This window comes from Schistocerca nitens, chromosome 1 (genome assembly GCF_023898315.1).
Source record: "Schistocerca nitens isolate TAMUIC-IGC-003100 chromosome 1, iqSchNite1.1, whole genome shotgun sequence".
Taxonomy (NCBI): domain Eukaryota; kingdom Metazoa; phylum Arthropoda; class Insecta; order Orthoptera; family Acrididae; genus Schistocerca; species Schistocerca nitens.
In genome coordinates this window covers 1,060,411,254-1,060,427,332 of record NC_064614.1, presented here as the reverse complement: position 1 = coordinate 1,060,427,332, position 16,079 = coordinate 1,060,411,254, and the positions used below count along the sequence as shown (strand labels likewise).

Below are 16,079 nucleotides of genomic sequence, written 5' to 3'. Positions count from 1 at the left end.
TGGAAAATTATATGTGTCGCTATAAACAAAATTTAAAAAACAGGTGAATAAAGGAATTGAAATTAAATGTTATTAAACCATGGCAGTGCCTGTACTTCTCTACCGCAGTCGTACCTGCACCGAGTAATAAACGATAGATTATTAAGATTCAAGCGTCTGAAATATGTTTCCTGAGAGGTATGAATGGATATACAAAATGTGGTAAAATGAATAATGAAAATGTTAGAAAAAGTTAAAAGTTGAACCAATAAAAGTTATAATAGATTAACAGAGAAATAAATGGTGTGGGTATGTGGAAAGTACGTCAGATCGCTGACTAGCACTACACGCAATAAAATATGTTTCACATGGAAAAAGAAGGCTGGGAAAATACAAGTGGAGATGGCATGAATCATGCTGACACACGAAAACGGAGCAGGCATCACGTTTAATTCCTGAAAGTGAAAGTGATGATGATGATGATGATGATACCAAAGTTCTTCCACCCGCATTGAAACTTCTCTCCTTCAGGTCGACAGTAAAGAACGTTAACAAAGCATCGATGCACCGGATCATGGAGACATTTTCTGTGATATTACTTCAGACGTACTGTGGCACACACCACTTTAGATATGAACACGACTGTATCTTGTCACATGTCCAAGATTAGTTCCGGTAATCAATAGCTGGAACCACACTTGACTTTGCTGGGTGGTAGATAAGTGCGAAGAGCAATATCTCTCTATCAATACCTCGCAGCCTCAATCTTCCTCTCTCTCTCCCACCATCCCCCCTCCCTTCTCTCTCTCTCTCTCTCTCTCTCTCTCTCTCTCTCTCACACACACACACACACACACACACACACACACACACACACACAATCTTTGAAACAATTCGAGCAAAATCAAATCACTGATTGAATCCCGTGCTATTTTTAGTCATTGAATTTGAATATCCGTCGCTGCAAAGCTGAATATCAAACGGGATGACCGGATATATCGTTTTTAGAATGCAAGTACTTGGCATTTTAAACATGTCTATTCATGCTGGCACATAATGGTTGTTGTTATATTGTCTGTTCAGTCGAGAGCACAAAATTTCATACAGTCTTCCAGATTTTATGAAATCTGCGCTGCTTTAACGAGATATTTACATGTTTGACAAAATAATGTTTCAGTAACTTCCGGCCGTTATCTGATGATAGGCCTGCAGTGACTTGAAGAGAACTCTGTAGAGAATAAATTTTCCGCACACCAGATCGCGACTAGTTGCTGTTGTGCCTGAATCATTTTCTGTTTACAGCACACTGCCGATGTTTCGTAACATATAGATTAGACAATATAAGCAGTGCGTGTATGGCTGTCATTGCTGTTGCTCTAGTTTGGTTTCTGCTTCAGAAAATAAACCTTGTCAGACTTCATACGGTAGGTCTTCTACGAACTGACGACGCACCATGACCACTGGTAAGTACTGCATGTCTCTGGATTCACTATCTCACACCATAAGCCTTCCGAAGGAAGAACACATCCTTCGACCATCAGGTAAGCGCAGTTGTATGTCTCTTAATAATGCATTTACAATTTTGTATTCACTACTAACTCTCTTGGAGGTATTAAGAAGGTAACTGTTACAGTGTATCGTGCTCAGTAGACACGTAACCTGAAAAGATATATTTGGGATTTAATCCTGCAAATGGATGATCTGACTAAAATATAAATACAGACAGTCACAGATCAGAGCTTCGTTCTTTGTAAAGTAAGGCCTTGGCATCTAGTACCTATCATTATCAGACCTAGTATTATGAAGGCTTCAAAATTTTGTGATGCTCTCGGAGATTATTAAGTTTCACATAGTTTTCTCCAGAGATACGGCGAACAGTTCGGACGGTAGGGGCAGACCTACGGAGAAAGTAGCGAGATACAGCTATTCTTCAGTTCCGTTGACGGAGGCAATAGTGAATGTTCTCCCTTGTTATATGTTTTCCAGCATGTAAAAAGTCTAAGAGCTGTCCAGTGAGAGGATACGAACAAAAAAGATGTAATGAAGTTGTGTCCTGAAATTTATGGTTTCCATGGTAGAGACCATTTATTCAATCATACATTGTTACAGAGACAGCGGTCTAATACACGCTGTACCATGTTACAGTGTGAATTGTTTCCTCCTAGAGGTTGGTACTGTTCCTCGTACGTCATGCCTTAGCGCCCTCACCTGCCATAGTGATTCGTAATGTTGTGTCCGATTCACTTCTCTTGCTGATTCACCTTGTACTGGATGTGATACAGCATTCTACACAACTGTTCCGCATTCGAATCGAGAGCTTACCGACATGGTGTTTACTTGTGGAAAGCAAATGGCGACGGGCAACAAGAGTGTATCAGGAGACCTATCCACACAGACAACCACCACACCATTCAATGTTTGCAACAGTATTTCGCCGTTTGTCTGGGACAGGGTCGTATCAGGAAGCAGAAAATCATGTACTCCTAATGTTCGGACACCAGACTTGGAGAAAAATGTCGTTAACATTGGGGAATGCGTCCGCCCTGTCAGTACCAGGAAGTTGGCCCTCCAGTACAGGGTAAACCAGACGACCGTATGCAACATTCTCTATGAGAATTGTTACTATCCTTATCACTTACAGCGTGCGCAGGGCTTATTAGCGACAGACTTTCTACATCGGGAGCAGTTTTGTCACTGATTTCTTCACCAGGCAATCACGATTCCTGGATTTGTGTCATTCATCCTAGTCACAGACGAGGCCACCTTTACATGGAGTGGTATCTTCAACTTTCATAACAGTCATCTGTGGGATAGTATGCAGAACCCCCTGCATACCAACTTGTGAGCAATAGTGGTTCGAGTGAAAATTACTCTGGCAATCACCATTTGCAATGTCTACCTCCCTCCAGGTAGGCCACTTCCTTACGTTGCACTGTCTACCTTAATCCAGCAAATCTCGTCCCTTTTCTCCTCCTTGGGAACATCAATACCCATCACCCACTGTGGGGTAGCGTCACTTTAAAGGTAGGTGCATCCTATTCGACCAACTTATCACGGACCCCGATTTGTGTCTCCTCAATGATTGTTCCCTTACCCACTTCAGTGCCGCTCATGGCACCTTCTCTGCTATCGATCTCACGATCTCCTCCCCTGCCCTCAAGGTTTTCCTACATTGGTCATGCCATGATGACCTTCGTGTAAGTGACCACTTTCCGGAGATTCTATCGTTCCCCTGCTGCAGCCAGGCAGACAGGCCCCACCGTTGGGCCAATTGACGTTTATATACGTCTGCTGTGCACTTCAGCACCTCCCTCTCGAATTCCATTGATGTAGTCCTGCAGGGCGTCTCTGCCACTAATCTTTATGCTGCTGGCACTGCTGTCCCCCTATCCACAGGTCCTCCTCATCGTCAACCGGTACCGTGGTTGATCAAGGACGTCGCAGTCGCCGTCCAGCACCGCTGACGGACGTTGTAACGATTTAAGCGTCACCCTTCACACACCAACCTCCTCGCTTTTAAGCGTCTCTGCGCAAAGGTTCGTTATCTTACCAAGTGGAGTAAAAAGGAATATTGGGAGCGCTATGTTTCCTCCCTGGGGACGACGTATGCCTCTTAATTGCAGGTTTGGTCAAAGCTCCGTAGCCTTCTGAACCGCCAGCGACAGTCAACTGTCCAGGGTCCTAGCCCACAACGTGCTCTGGGCACTGATCCATTGGTCCTAGCAGAACACCTCGCGACAGTATTTGCAACGGCACTGGCGTCCTCTTTCTACCCTACTGCCTTTCTCTGGCACAAACACAGAGGTGAACAGACCCTCCTCTGTTTCATCCTGCACCACGCTGAACCTTATAATGAATGGGAATTATTGCAGGCTCTTAACTCTTCACAAGACACGTCCCCAGGCCCGAATTCCATCCACAATCAGATGATTCAACACTTGGACGTTCCCCAGAGGCAACATCTCCTCAGAGACTTAAACCACATTTGGATCACGGGTCACAATAGCGATAGAGTATAATTAGCCCTGTACTTCAGCCTGGGGACAACCCAACCTCTCTAGACATCTACCGCCCAATTAGCCTGACGAATGTACTTTGTAAACTGCTTGAAAGGATGGTCAGCTTCAGATTATGTTGGGTACTCAAACCTAGGGGCTTTCTGTCCCTGTATCACTGTGGCTTCCAGGCAGGACGATCTCCAACTAACCATTTACTCTGATTGGAATCAGCCTTCTGACAGGCTTTTACTCACCGGTGGCAGTTTGTCGCGGTCTTCTTTGACCTACATAAGGCGTACAACATGGCTTGGTGCCATCAAAATTTAGTTGCCCTCCATGACTGGGGCTTCTGTGATCCCCTTCCAATTTCTATCCGCGAGTTTTTATCTCACTGGCTCTTCCGGGATCGAGTTGGCACTTCACTCTGCGCTCCTAAGATTCAGGAGAATGGTATCCCATAGGGTTCTGTGCTAAGTGTCACACTCTTCCTCATTGCCATCAATGGGCTTGTGAACTCTGTTGGGCCACTGGTTACCCCAGCTTTGTATGTCAATGATTTTTGCATCTGTTTCAGCTCCCACTCAGTAGCAACTGCTGAGCACCAGCTCCAAGGTGCCATCTGAGGGGCCTCTGCGTGGATCACCTCCCATGACTTCCAGTTTTCTCCGTTCAAAACGAGGTTTATGCATTTTGGTCGTCGACCCACCACACACCCCGTTCCAGAACTCTATTTAGGCTACAAGCTCCTTGATGTTGCAGCACAGTCCCGTATCTTGAGCCTCATTTTTGATAACAAGCTGTCATGGCTGCCCCACATTTTCCACCTAAAGACTATATGTATGCAGAAGCTTAATGGTCTCCACCTCCTGGCCCACACATCTTGGGATGCAGACTGTTCCACTCTTCTCCATCTTTGCCGTGCTATGGTTTTATCCAGACTAGATTATGGTATTCAGGTTTATGGCTCAGCAGCTCCTTCCACTTTGAAACTGCTTGGCCCTGTTCACTATTGTGGAGAGCATCTGGCTATTGGTGCCTTTCGCACTAGTTCCATTGATAGTCTCCTCACAGAAGCGGGGATTCCCCATCTACACATACGACAGAGCCAACTCCTCGTTTCTTACGCAATCACCGTTGGCCAATTCCCTGACCATCCCTTGTACACTATGCTCTTTGCCGACGAGGGATGTCTCCCTCCTGACACCCACCCCCCAGATGGGATTTCCGCTTGGCAAGCGTCCAACTTCCTTCTGTCGGGATCTCCAACTCCACTCACTGGAATGTACCCCATGGGATGGTGCCCAGACCACGGATTAGGACTGATCTATTCTGGGGTCCTAAGATCTCTGTCACTCCTATGGTTTTCTGGTGCCTTGTATATGCCATCCATGCAGAGTTTCAGGGTGCCACCATCTTCTACGCTGATGGTTATAAGACAATCGTTAAGGTGGGATACGCTTTCACGTCTCCTACAGGCTTAGAACACCATTTATTGCCAGGATCATGTAGTGTGTTCATAGTGGAGCTTCTAGCCATTCACAGAGCTCTCCTTTTTGTTTCTCAGGCTTGCCTCCACATTGTTTTAATTTGTTCAGACTCAATGAGCAGCCTGCAGGCTATCGATCGATGCTACTCTCATACCCCTTTGGTCCCTGCTATCCATGACCTTCTCTCTGCCCTTGGCCGTGCCACCTGCTCCGTTGCCTTTCTCTGGGTCCCAAGTCATGTGGGCACCCCAGGGAACGAACTGGCTGGCCGTTTGGCTAGGGAAGCAGATACTTACTCCTCATTTCCTCTCATGATTCCAGCTGTGGATATACGAATCTACGTCAAATCTCTCTTTGCCCACAAATGGAATGACATCTGGTGCACTACTCATCACAGTAATAAACTCCGCACAATCAAGGAGTCTACTGCACTTAGACGTTCTTCCTTCCACTCCTCTCCAAAGGAGTCCACTGTTTTATGCCGTCAACGCATTGTTCATACCAGGCTCACCCATTGTTTCCTCCTAAATAACGACCCATTCCCAAAATGTGGTTGTGGAGCCAGACTGAAGGTATCCCACATATTGGCTGAATGTCCTCTTCTTTCGGTCCTTCATGCTAAATATAGCCCTCCCGATTCCTTAAATTTAATATTAGCAGACTATTCACGGACGGTTGAATTGGTCTTCAGTTTTTTCCCATGACAGTGGTTTTTATTTCCAGGTATAAGGTTCTACTTTAGTCTTGGAGCAGGGGAAAGTTTGTTGTGGTTGGGACCTCTTTTCCAGTTTTCACGGTCTGTGACTCCATGACCGCCCCTTTCTTCCAGTTTTTAAAGTTGGTTCACCTTCTTTGCCTTTTACTCTGTTTGCTTAATGTTTGTTATTTTATAACTTGACTCCCCTGACTGGATCCGTCCACATTTAGCGGATCCCCTTTCTTCTGTGACTAACTTCGGAATTGCAGGACTGATGACCTCGCCGTTTGGTCCCATAACCCCTCTCAATTAATCAATCAATCAATCATTGATCAACACAAATATGCACCTACCCTTAGGATAATGCCCAACCCTACAAGTGGTTTGTTTTTCCTCGACTCGATGGCATCTACCAACAGGACAATGCAACATGTCACACAGCTCGAGGTGGATGTGCGTCGCCCAGAGAATATCAGGATAAGTTTATGGTACTCGACTGCCACCTAATTCTCCAGATTAAAACCCAATCGAGAATATATGGGACTACATCGATGGGACTGTACGCGCCATGGATTTTCAATCGAGAAAGATAGCGCATCTGACCATGGTACTGGAGTCGGCACATCTTCCAGAACGTCACTGACTCTTTTTCCTCGACGTCTCTCAACCGTCTACCCTGTCAAAGGTAGTTTCTGAGACTTTTCAGAGGTGGTCACATTAATGTGACTGGACAGTGTACAATTATTCCATTGATTTACCGCTTTTCTGTTGTGTGCTTGTGGCCATCCCCTGTCCATTTTTTCTTTGATTTCTTGTGGCTGAAACACTTGCTACGTTTTATGTTCGACGATGCCACGGTCAGGAGACAAGAAATCCTCAGGTAAGGTAGCTTTTATCTGGAGAGAGGGAAGCGATAACAGAAAGGCAGTTTCAGTTAATTCTTGTATTTGATGTGACTGAGATACACCACGCTAAACGTTCAATATTCTCATTCCACAACAGGCGCATAGCGCTTTTTCTGCGCCGACTTGAATTACAGTCGCCTCGGTATCACTGCTTTGCAAATGCTTCGCATAAAATTCCAGATACGGAAGATGCGGCGAGCATTTGCCTGTAATCGCCGAAACGGAAAGAAAAACGTATGCGCGTTAATACTGGAATTAAAACAGAGTCTTATGGCAGTGCTTTAATTCATTCAGAGATTAAATAAAAAAAATGGCTGTGTGTTTTCGCAGAGCGGGTTTGCAAACAGACCTAAATAAACACTGCAAGACGCAGATGCGATAAAAAAAACATCGAGTGTTGCAAACGAGAGGGAGTGAGCTACAGGGGAGTCCGACGGACGGCCGACAGAACGGCTTCGACACCGCCTGCGAGATGCGACTGCTTGCTTTCTGACCTTCTGTCACCACAGGCGACGTGGACAGCGAGTGGACAGTGAATACGACGGACAGGGAAGAGGTGCCTGTGTGTTCACAGTGTTCTCCCAATCTTCCAGCCTACAACTATCTATTGCGATATTGACTCACTTGTATCTTTCTTCAGTCCGACGTCAAGCGCTTTTAGACTATCTCGTCAAAAGAACCAGAACACCTTTTAGTGGGCATTAACATGGAATGTGTCCATGACAGCTTGAACGCTGCTGGTAACTCTTTCAATAACACATCTTAATGTCTGTGGAGGAATAGCAGTCTACTCTTCTTCTAAGCCAAAAGCAGAGAAGAAAGTGATGTTCAACGCAGGAGACTGTAGCGAAGTCGATGTCAAATCTCATCCCAAAGGTCTTCCGTTGCGTTCGGGTCGGTATTCTTGGCAGGCCAGTCCACTTCAGGAGTCTTACTGTACACGAACCATTGCATCACAGAGGCTGTTTTGTGACAGGGTGCATTGTCACAATCGTCGTCTTCGAACTGTTTCCTCTACTGCAAGAGGTACACAATGCTATGAAATTTGTTCATATCCTTCCTCATATAGCGTTTCCTTGAGAAAACCCACACCCATGCCGTAACACCATCTCCTCCCTACTTCACAAACGAGGGCAGGTGAAGTTCCCTAGGCGTTCTCCAGACCAGCGTTTCCATCGGATTGCAGCAGTATACAGGGTGATTTTATTCACAGTGCAAAAACTCGTGGGATTGATCGATGACAGGATGCGGAAAAAAGAAGGTCTCACGAACGTATGTCTGGAAATCTATGGTTTCCATGCTGGAGACCATTTAGTCAATCATACTTTGCTACAGAGACCGCAGTCACAGTTACAGTATGCATAGCTTCCTTCTAGAAGGTAGTACTGTTCCTCATACGTCATGCCCTAGCACTCTCTCATGCCACTTCTCTTGCTGACTCATCATGTAGTGGGTGTGACAGCTTTGTGCACAATGGTTTCGCATTGGAATCGAAAGCTTGCCGACGTGGTGTTTACTTATGGTAAGGCAAACGGCGACGGGCGGCGGGCAACAAGATCGTGTCAGGAGACCTATCCCTTCTGACAACAACCGCAGCATTCAATGTTTGCAACAGTATTTCGCAGTTTGTCTGAGACAGGACCGTATCAGGAAGCAGAAAGGAGTACCCCATATATTCGGGCACAGACTTGGAGGAAAATGTGATTAACACTGTGGAAGGCGACCGCCGTGTCAGTATCTGGTAGTTGGCCCGCCAGTACAGCGCAAGCCAGAGACGACCTTGTGGAACATTCTCCATGACAGTTGTTGCTAATCTTGACACTTACAGTGTGTGTAGTGCTTATTAGCGACAGACTCTTCACTTCGGGAGCAGTTTCCTCACTTACTTCTTCACCACGAAACTACGATTCCGGGATCTTTGTCATCCATCCTATTCAAATAACAGGCCACCTTTACGTGGAGAGGTATCTTCAACTTTCATAACAATAATCTCTGGGATAGTACGCAAAAGCCCCATGGTATGGCTACAGTTAATCATTAACATCGGTGGAGCCAAAATACACTCCTGGAAATTGAAATAAGAACACCGTGAATTCATTGTCCCAGGAAGGGGAAACTTTATTGACACATTCCTGGGGTCAGATACATCACATGATCACACTGACAGAACCACAGGCACATAGACACAGGCAACAGAGCATGCACAATGTCGGCACTAGTACAGTGTATATCCACCTTTCGCAGCAATGCAGGCTGCTATTCTCCCATGGAGACGATCGTAGAGATGCTGGATGTAGTCCTGTGGAACGGCTTGCCATGCCATTTCCACCTGGCGCCTCAGTTGGACCAGCGTTCGTGCTGGACGTGCAGACCGCGTGAGACGACGCTTCATCCAGTCCCAAACATGCTCAATGGGGGACAGATCCGGAGATCTTGCTGGCCAGGGTAGTTGACTTACACCTTCTAGAGCACGTTGGGTGGCACGGGATACATGCGGACGTGCATTGTGCTGTTGGAACAGCAAGTTCCCTTGCCGGTCTAGGAATGGTAGAACGATGGGTTCGATGACGGTTTGGATGTACCGTGCACTGTTCAGTGTCCCCTCGACGATCACCAGTGGTGTACGGCCAGTGTAGGAGATCGCTCCCCACACCATGATGCCGGGTGTTGGCCCTGTGTGCCTCGGTCGTATGCAGTCCTGATTGTGGCGCTCACCTGCAAGGCGCCAAACACGCATACGACCATCATTGGCACCAAGGCAGAAGCGACTCTCATCGCTGAAGACGACACGTCTCCATTCGTCCCTCCATTCACGCCTGTCGCGACACCACTGGAGGCGGGCTGCACGATGTTGGGGCGTGAGCGGAAGACGGCCTAACGGTGTGCGGGACCGTAGCCCAGCTTCATGGAGACGGTTGCGAATGGTCCTCGCCGATACCCCAGGAGCAACAGTGTCCCTAATTTGCTGGGAAGTGGCGGTGCGGTCCCCTACGGCACTGCGTAGGATCCTACTGTCTTGGCGTGCATCCGTGCGTTGCTGCGGTCCGGTCCCAGGTCGACGGGCACGTGCACCTTCCGCCGACCACTGGCGACAACATCGATGTACTGTGGAGACCTCACGCCCAACGTGTTGAGCAATTCGGCGGTACGTCCACCCGGCCTCCCGCATGCCCACTATACGCCCTCGCTCAAAGTCCGTCAACTGCACATACGGTTCACGTCCACGCTGTCGCGGCATGCTACCAGTGTTAAAGACTGCGATGGAGCTCCGTATGCCACGGCAAACTGGCTGACACTGACGGCGGCGGTGCACAAATGCTGCGCAGCTAGCGCCATTCGACGGCCAACACCGCGGTTCCTGGTGTGTCCGCTGTGCCGTGCGTGTGATCATTGCTTGTACAGCCCTCTCGCAGTGTCCGGAGCAAGTATGGTGGGTCTGACACACCGGTGTCAATGTGTTCTTTTTTCCATTTCCAGGAGTGTATGTGGGCCAGGATAATTTGCGACCAGATTTTGGGACCAGTCTTCCTTCTACGTCGCCTAACAGGACGGAACTATCGACGTTTCTTGCGGGTAACTTTGCTCTCCTGCTGGAAAAAGTGCCATTGATGATTCAAATGGTTATATGGCTGCTGCATGATGGTGCTCCAACTCACTTCGCCGTTAACGTCCGGATCCATCTCAATCGTGCCTTCCCTGATAGATGGATCGGACGAGGGGGTCCAATAGCATGGCCTGATCGTTCACCGTATCTCAGTCACTACGATTTGTGGTTGTGGGTCCGTCTCAAAAGTATCGTATATGCAGAGCCCATTCCAGATATGAAGACGCCGGAGCAGCATGTTCATGCCGCCTTTGACATTGCTCGGATGCAGCCTGGCCGGTGTGAACGTTTGAGACAGAACATGCTACGGTGCGTACACGCACGTGTTGAGGCACGTGAAAGCCATTTTCAACGCATACTGTAACTGCGGCTGCATTGTACAGCGCGTATTAGACCGCAGTCTCTGTAACAATGTATGTTCGAGTAAATGGTACCTAGCATGGAAACCATGCATTCCCGGCCATAAGTTCATTAGACCCTTTCTTGTTCCGTATTCTCTCATTGATCAAACCCTAGAGTTTGTACACGGTGGAAAAAAATCACCTCATAGAACTATCTCCGGCCTGAAGGTCACCCGCCACTTGTAGCACGCTAAACGCCTGATTAAGCCGTTGGCGCAGTCGACGCCTTACATCATCTGATAACAGGCAAAATCGCGACCTGTCGGCCAATACTTCTGTCCAATCTATGTTCTTTGGTCCTTCGAAGACATGCAGCATCTTGTGCATATGATGGTAATAGCTTTCCACGAGATACCCAACTACAAATGGCCATTGTACGCAGTTCCCTTCGCAATGTTTCCTCGAAAATTGGTTGAGGAGCAGCATTCAGCTACAACAGACATTCCCCCCTGTCGGTTAGGATCCTTTTGCAACCAGTGTTCTTACATCGCTTTAGATGGCTGCGAGTGGTACACCAACAAACCAGGCAACTTCATTCACCCTGTGGTAAGAGGCACATCCAGACACGATTGCTTCCCTCTGCCTTCTGTCATGTCTCCATGTCGACCCAGTTTACTGTGCTGGATCCGTACAAGTGACTGATGCATATATACCACTTCACTGCCATGCCTTACGTGAACGTTGCTGGATCAGTTCTGTAGCTCTCCAAAGCGACCAGTGTGCACTGTTTATAAGATGACTAATACACTACTGGCCATTAAAATTGCTACACCACGAAGATGACGTGCTACAGACACGAAATTTAACCGACAGGAAGAAGGTGTTGTGATATGCAAATGATCAGCATTTCAGAGCATTCATACAAGGGTGGCGCCGGTGGCGACAGCTACAACGTGCTGACATCAGGAAAGTTTCCAACCGGCTTCTCATACATAAACAGCAGTTGACCGGCGTTGCCTGGTGAAACGTTGTGATGCCTCGTGTAAGGAGGAGAAATGCGTATCATCACGTTTCCGACTTTGATAAAGGTCGGATTGTAGCCTATCGCCATTGCGGTTTATCGTATCGCGACATTGCTGCTCGCATTGGTCGAGATCCAATTACTGTTACCAGAATACAGAATCGGTGGGTTCAGGAGGGTAATACGGAACGCCGAGCTGGATCCCAACGGCCTCGTATCACTAGCGGTCGAGATGTCAGGTATGTTATCCGCATGGCTGTAACGGATCGTGCAGCGACCTCTCGATCCCTGAGTCAACATATGGGGACGTTTGCAAGAAAACAACCATATGCACGAACAGTACGACGAAGTTTGCAGCAGCATGGACTATCAGATCGGAGATCATGGCTGCGGTTACCCTTGACGCTGCATCACAGACAGGAGCGCCTGCGATGGTGTAGTCAACGAAGAACCTTGGTGCACGAATGGCAAAACTTCATTTTTTCGGATGAATCCAGGTTCTGTTTACAGCATCATGATGGTCGCATCCGTGTTTGGCGACATCGCGGTGAACGCACGTTTGAAGCGTGTATTCGTCATCGCCATACTGGCGTATCACCCGGCGTGATGGTATGGGGTGACAATGGTTACACGTCTCGGTCACCTCTTGTTCGCATTGACGGCACTTTCAACAGAGGACGTTACATTTCAGATGTGTTACGACCCGTGGCTCTACCCTCCATTCGATCCCTGCGAAACCCTACATTTCAGCAGGATAATGCACGACCGCATGTTGCAGGTCCTGTACGGGCCTTTCTGGATACAGAAAATGTTCGACTTCTGCCCTGTCCAGCACATTCTCCAGATCTCTCAACAACTGAAAACGTCTGGTGAGTGCTGGCCGAGCTCGTCACATTACGCCAGTCACTACACTTGATGAACTGTGGTATCGTGTTGAAGCTGCATGGGCAGCTGTACCTGTACTCGCCATCCGAGCTCTGTTTGACTCAATGCCCAGGCGTATCAAGGCCATTATTACGGCCAGAGGTGGTTGCTCTGGGTACTGATTTCTCAGGATCTATGCACACAAACTGCGTGCAAATGTAATCCCATGTCAGTTCTAGTATAATATATTCGTCCAATGAATACCCGTCTATCATCCGCATTTCTTCTTGGTGTAGCAATTTTAATGGCCAGTAGTGTGCTTTGTGTGGTGAGTGGATAACAAGGAGAGATATGTCAGTAAGTCCGATGTAGGAGCTAGGTTAGACGAATTTCGACCTGCTGTGTCCTGACGGCAGCATTTTCTCTGCTCTGTTCCAGAACAAAGTGGTGACGGTGGACGGCAGCCGCGTGAAGCTGCAGATCTGGGACACGGCCGGCCAGGAGCGCTTTCGCAGCGTCACGCATGCCTACTACCGCGATGCACACGGTAAGTCACACGTACTTGCTCTTAACCAATACAACACCATCAAGGGCTGCCTTTCTGTTGAGGCTACGTTCAGCAGCCTTACCAGGAGATGATGCACATCTCCTTCATAACCTTCCAATCAGAGTACACAGTAGCGTTACTAGAAGATGATGCACATGCCCTCACTAACTTTCCAATTAGTGTACACAGTGGCCTTACCAGAAGATAAGGCACAGGCCCTCACTAATCTTCCAGTCAGTGTACACAGAAACCTTATCAAATGGTTCAAATGGCTCTGAGCACTATGGGACTCAACATCTTAGGTCATAAGTCCCCTACTTAAACCTAACTAACCTAAGGACATCACACACACCCATGCCCGAGGCAGGATTCGAACCTGCGACCGTAGCAGTCCCGCGGTTCCGGACTGCAGCGCCAGAACCGCACGGTCACCGCGGCCGGCCAGAAGCCTTATCAGAAGATGATGTGCATATTCCAGCTAACCTTCCAATTTGTAAACACAGTTCGCTTACCGGAAGATGATGCCCATGTCCTTGCTAACATTCCAATCAGTGTGCACATGAGCCTTATCAGAAGGTGATGCACGTGTCGTCACTAACTTTCCAATCACTGTACACAGTAGCCTTACGATAAGATGATGCACTTGTCCTCGCTAACCTTCCAGTCAGCGTACACAGAAGTCTTACCAGATGATGATGCACATGTCTTCGCTAATTTTCCAATCAGTGTACAAAGATGTCTTACCAGACGATTTTGCACATATTCTAGCTAACCATCCGCACTTACCAGAAGACGATGCAAATGTCCTTGCAAACATTCCAATCGGTTTACACAGTAGCCTTACCAGAAGGTTTAGCACATGTCCTTGCTAACCTTGCAATCAGTGTACGACATATTCGAATGTGGTGTCAATAAATTCATTCTTTATCTTAGAACAACCACCATTTATGAGAGTCATTTTGCACGTCATGTTTAATCAGTTGCGACTATTATTAATTTATTTTTATTTTCATTTAATTTTTCTTTTGTACGCATTAGCACATAGTTCTGTAAGACTGAGTCATTCCTTGCACTGTCAGTGTATTCAGGCTGTCAGAAGACGCTGACACAAAACGTTCTGGATGTCATCCGTGTAAGCTTCCCCTCTTACTCAATAATTTTCGATAGTTCATAGGTTTAATTAAAACCATTCGGGTTAAAGCATTCATATGCAGGTAAACAAGAAAAGGCTAAAAGTGATGACCATAAGGGGTGCAGGAGCTGCTAGCAACTTTAATCGCATAACAAAGAGAATAAAGGAGGACGAAAATATTCATACAAGTACTTTTTAATGCTTCAGTACTTCGGAACGACGCAGAAGAAGGAGAAGAAAATTTTCATTTAGGTAATACAGATAAACAGTTTGTCAAGGAACTGACTCATAATAAATGCTTCACATATGTTGTTTATTTTACGTACTCGTTATCGTAGTAAACGATGATACCTGCTATGCTACATTTCTTATGAGATTTCCATCTGCCAGACCATGGTCGGACGTTTTTTGCTTTAGTAAATCCTTTATGTGGCTATTTATTTTGTCTCTAATCACTGACATATTATAGACATTGAATGAATTGAATTATTACTCGTATTTACGTAACTTGCTAACACGATCGTTTGCAGACATGCGAATTGCAGTTTACATGTCAGTTCTACGCATGGCCGATAAAGGCTAATATAACTGGGGAACTAGAAATTTTTCTCGCATGAAAAAAATCCGAGTGGTATTCTAAACGAACATATCGCCCTAAAAAACATTTATCGAAAATTTTACAAACGTCCTCGATCAAAAATGAAGCAACTTTTTAAACGAAACATAACTTACATAATACTATGTAAATTTACACATTTTACTTTTATATTAACTATATCTTTATGTATTTTCATACATCCTCTACCAGATCGCTGATGGTGAGTATATTCTCGATACCAGACCAGTAAATTAAAGAATTATAAAAAACAAGCAGCCTTGTCTTCGTGCACAAACAAGAACGTCGTTTATCAACTATATGAAGGCAGCAAGATACTTTGAGTACAAAAGCTCTACAGCCGGCTGCCGTGGCCGAGTGGTTCCAAGCGCTTCAGTCCGGAACCGCGCTGCTGCTACGGTCGTAGGATCGAATCCTGCCTCGGGCATGGATGTGTGTGATGTTCTTAGGTTAGTTAAGTTTAAGTAGTTCTCAGTCTAGGGGACTGATGACCTCACATGTTAAGTCCTTTAGTGCTTAGAGCCATAAAAGTTCTACAGTTCATCGTGAAACTTGGCCTCTTCAACAATCCGTCAGTTATCACGAATCAACGGTCGAGCTTTCCAATCCTTGCTGCCAATTTTCTGCAGGTCCTCTATGACTCCATCTTTCCATCTGGTTCTTGGTCAGCCCAGTCCTATTTGGCACCCTGGGTTTCCATCTAATATTCTTTTAGCTACTTCTGTATCACTTCTGTGCCACATGCTTCTCCTATGAGAGCTCCCGGTTGAGCTCACTGTTCTTCTAAAAGGCGGATCTTTTTATATAGTGGACAACTCATGATTGTACCTCCTCCTTCATTTTTCTCTTTCACAGACTGGGCAAAAGATTCTTCGAAGTACCTTCATC

General features: G+C 46.7%; 1 protein-coding gene across 1 annotated transcript in view; it reads left to right on the top strand.

The window, feature by feature from the left end:
* The window catches only part of LOC126197869 (ras-related protein Rab-37-like), a 359,311-nt gene that overhangs the window by 291,704 nt on the left and 51,528 nt on the right, over positions 1-16,079 (top strand). The window contains exon 4 of the mRNA XM_049934672.1: positions 13,335-13,443. Coding sequence (XP_049790629.1) covers positions 13,335-13,443 — 109 coding nt within the window. The remainder of the gene's footprint in view (positions 1-13,334; positions 13,444-16,079) is intronic.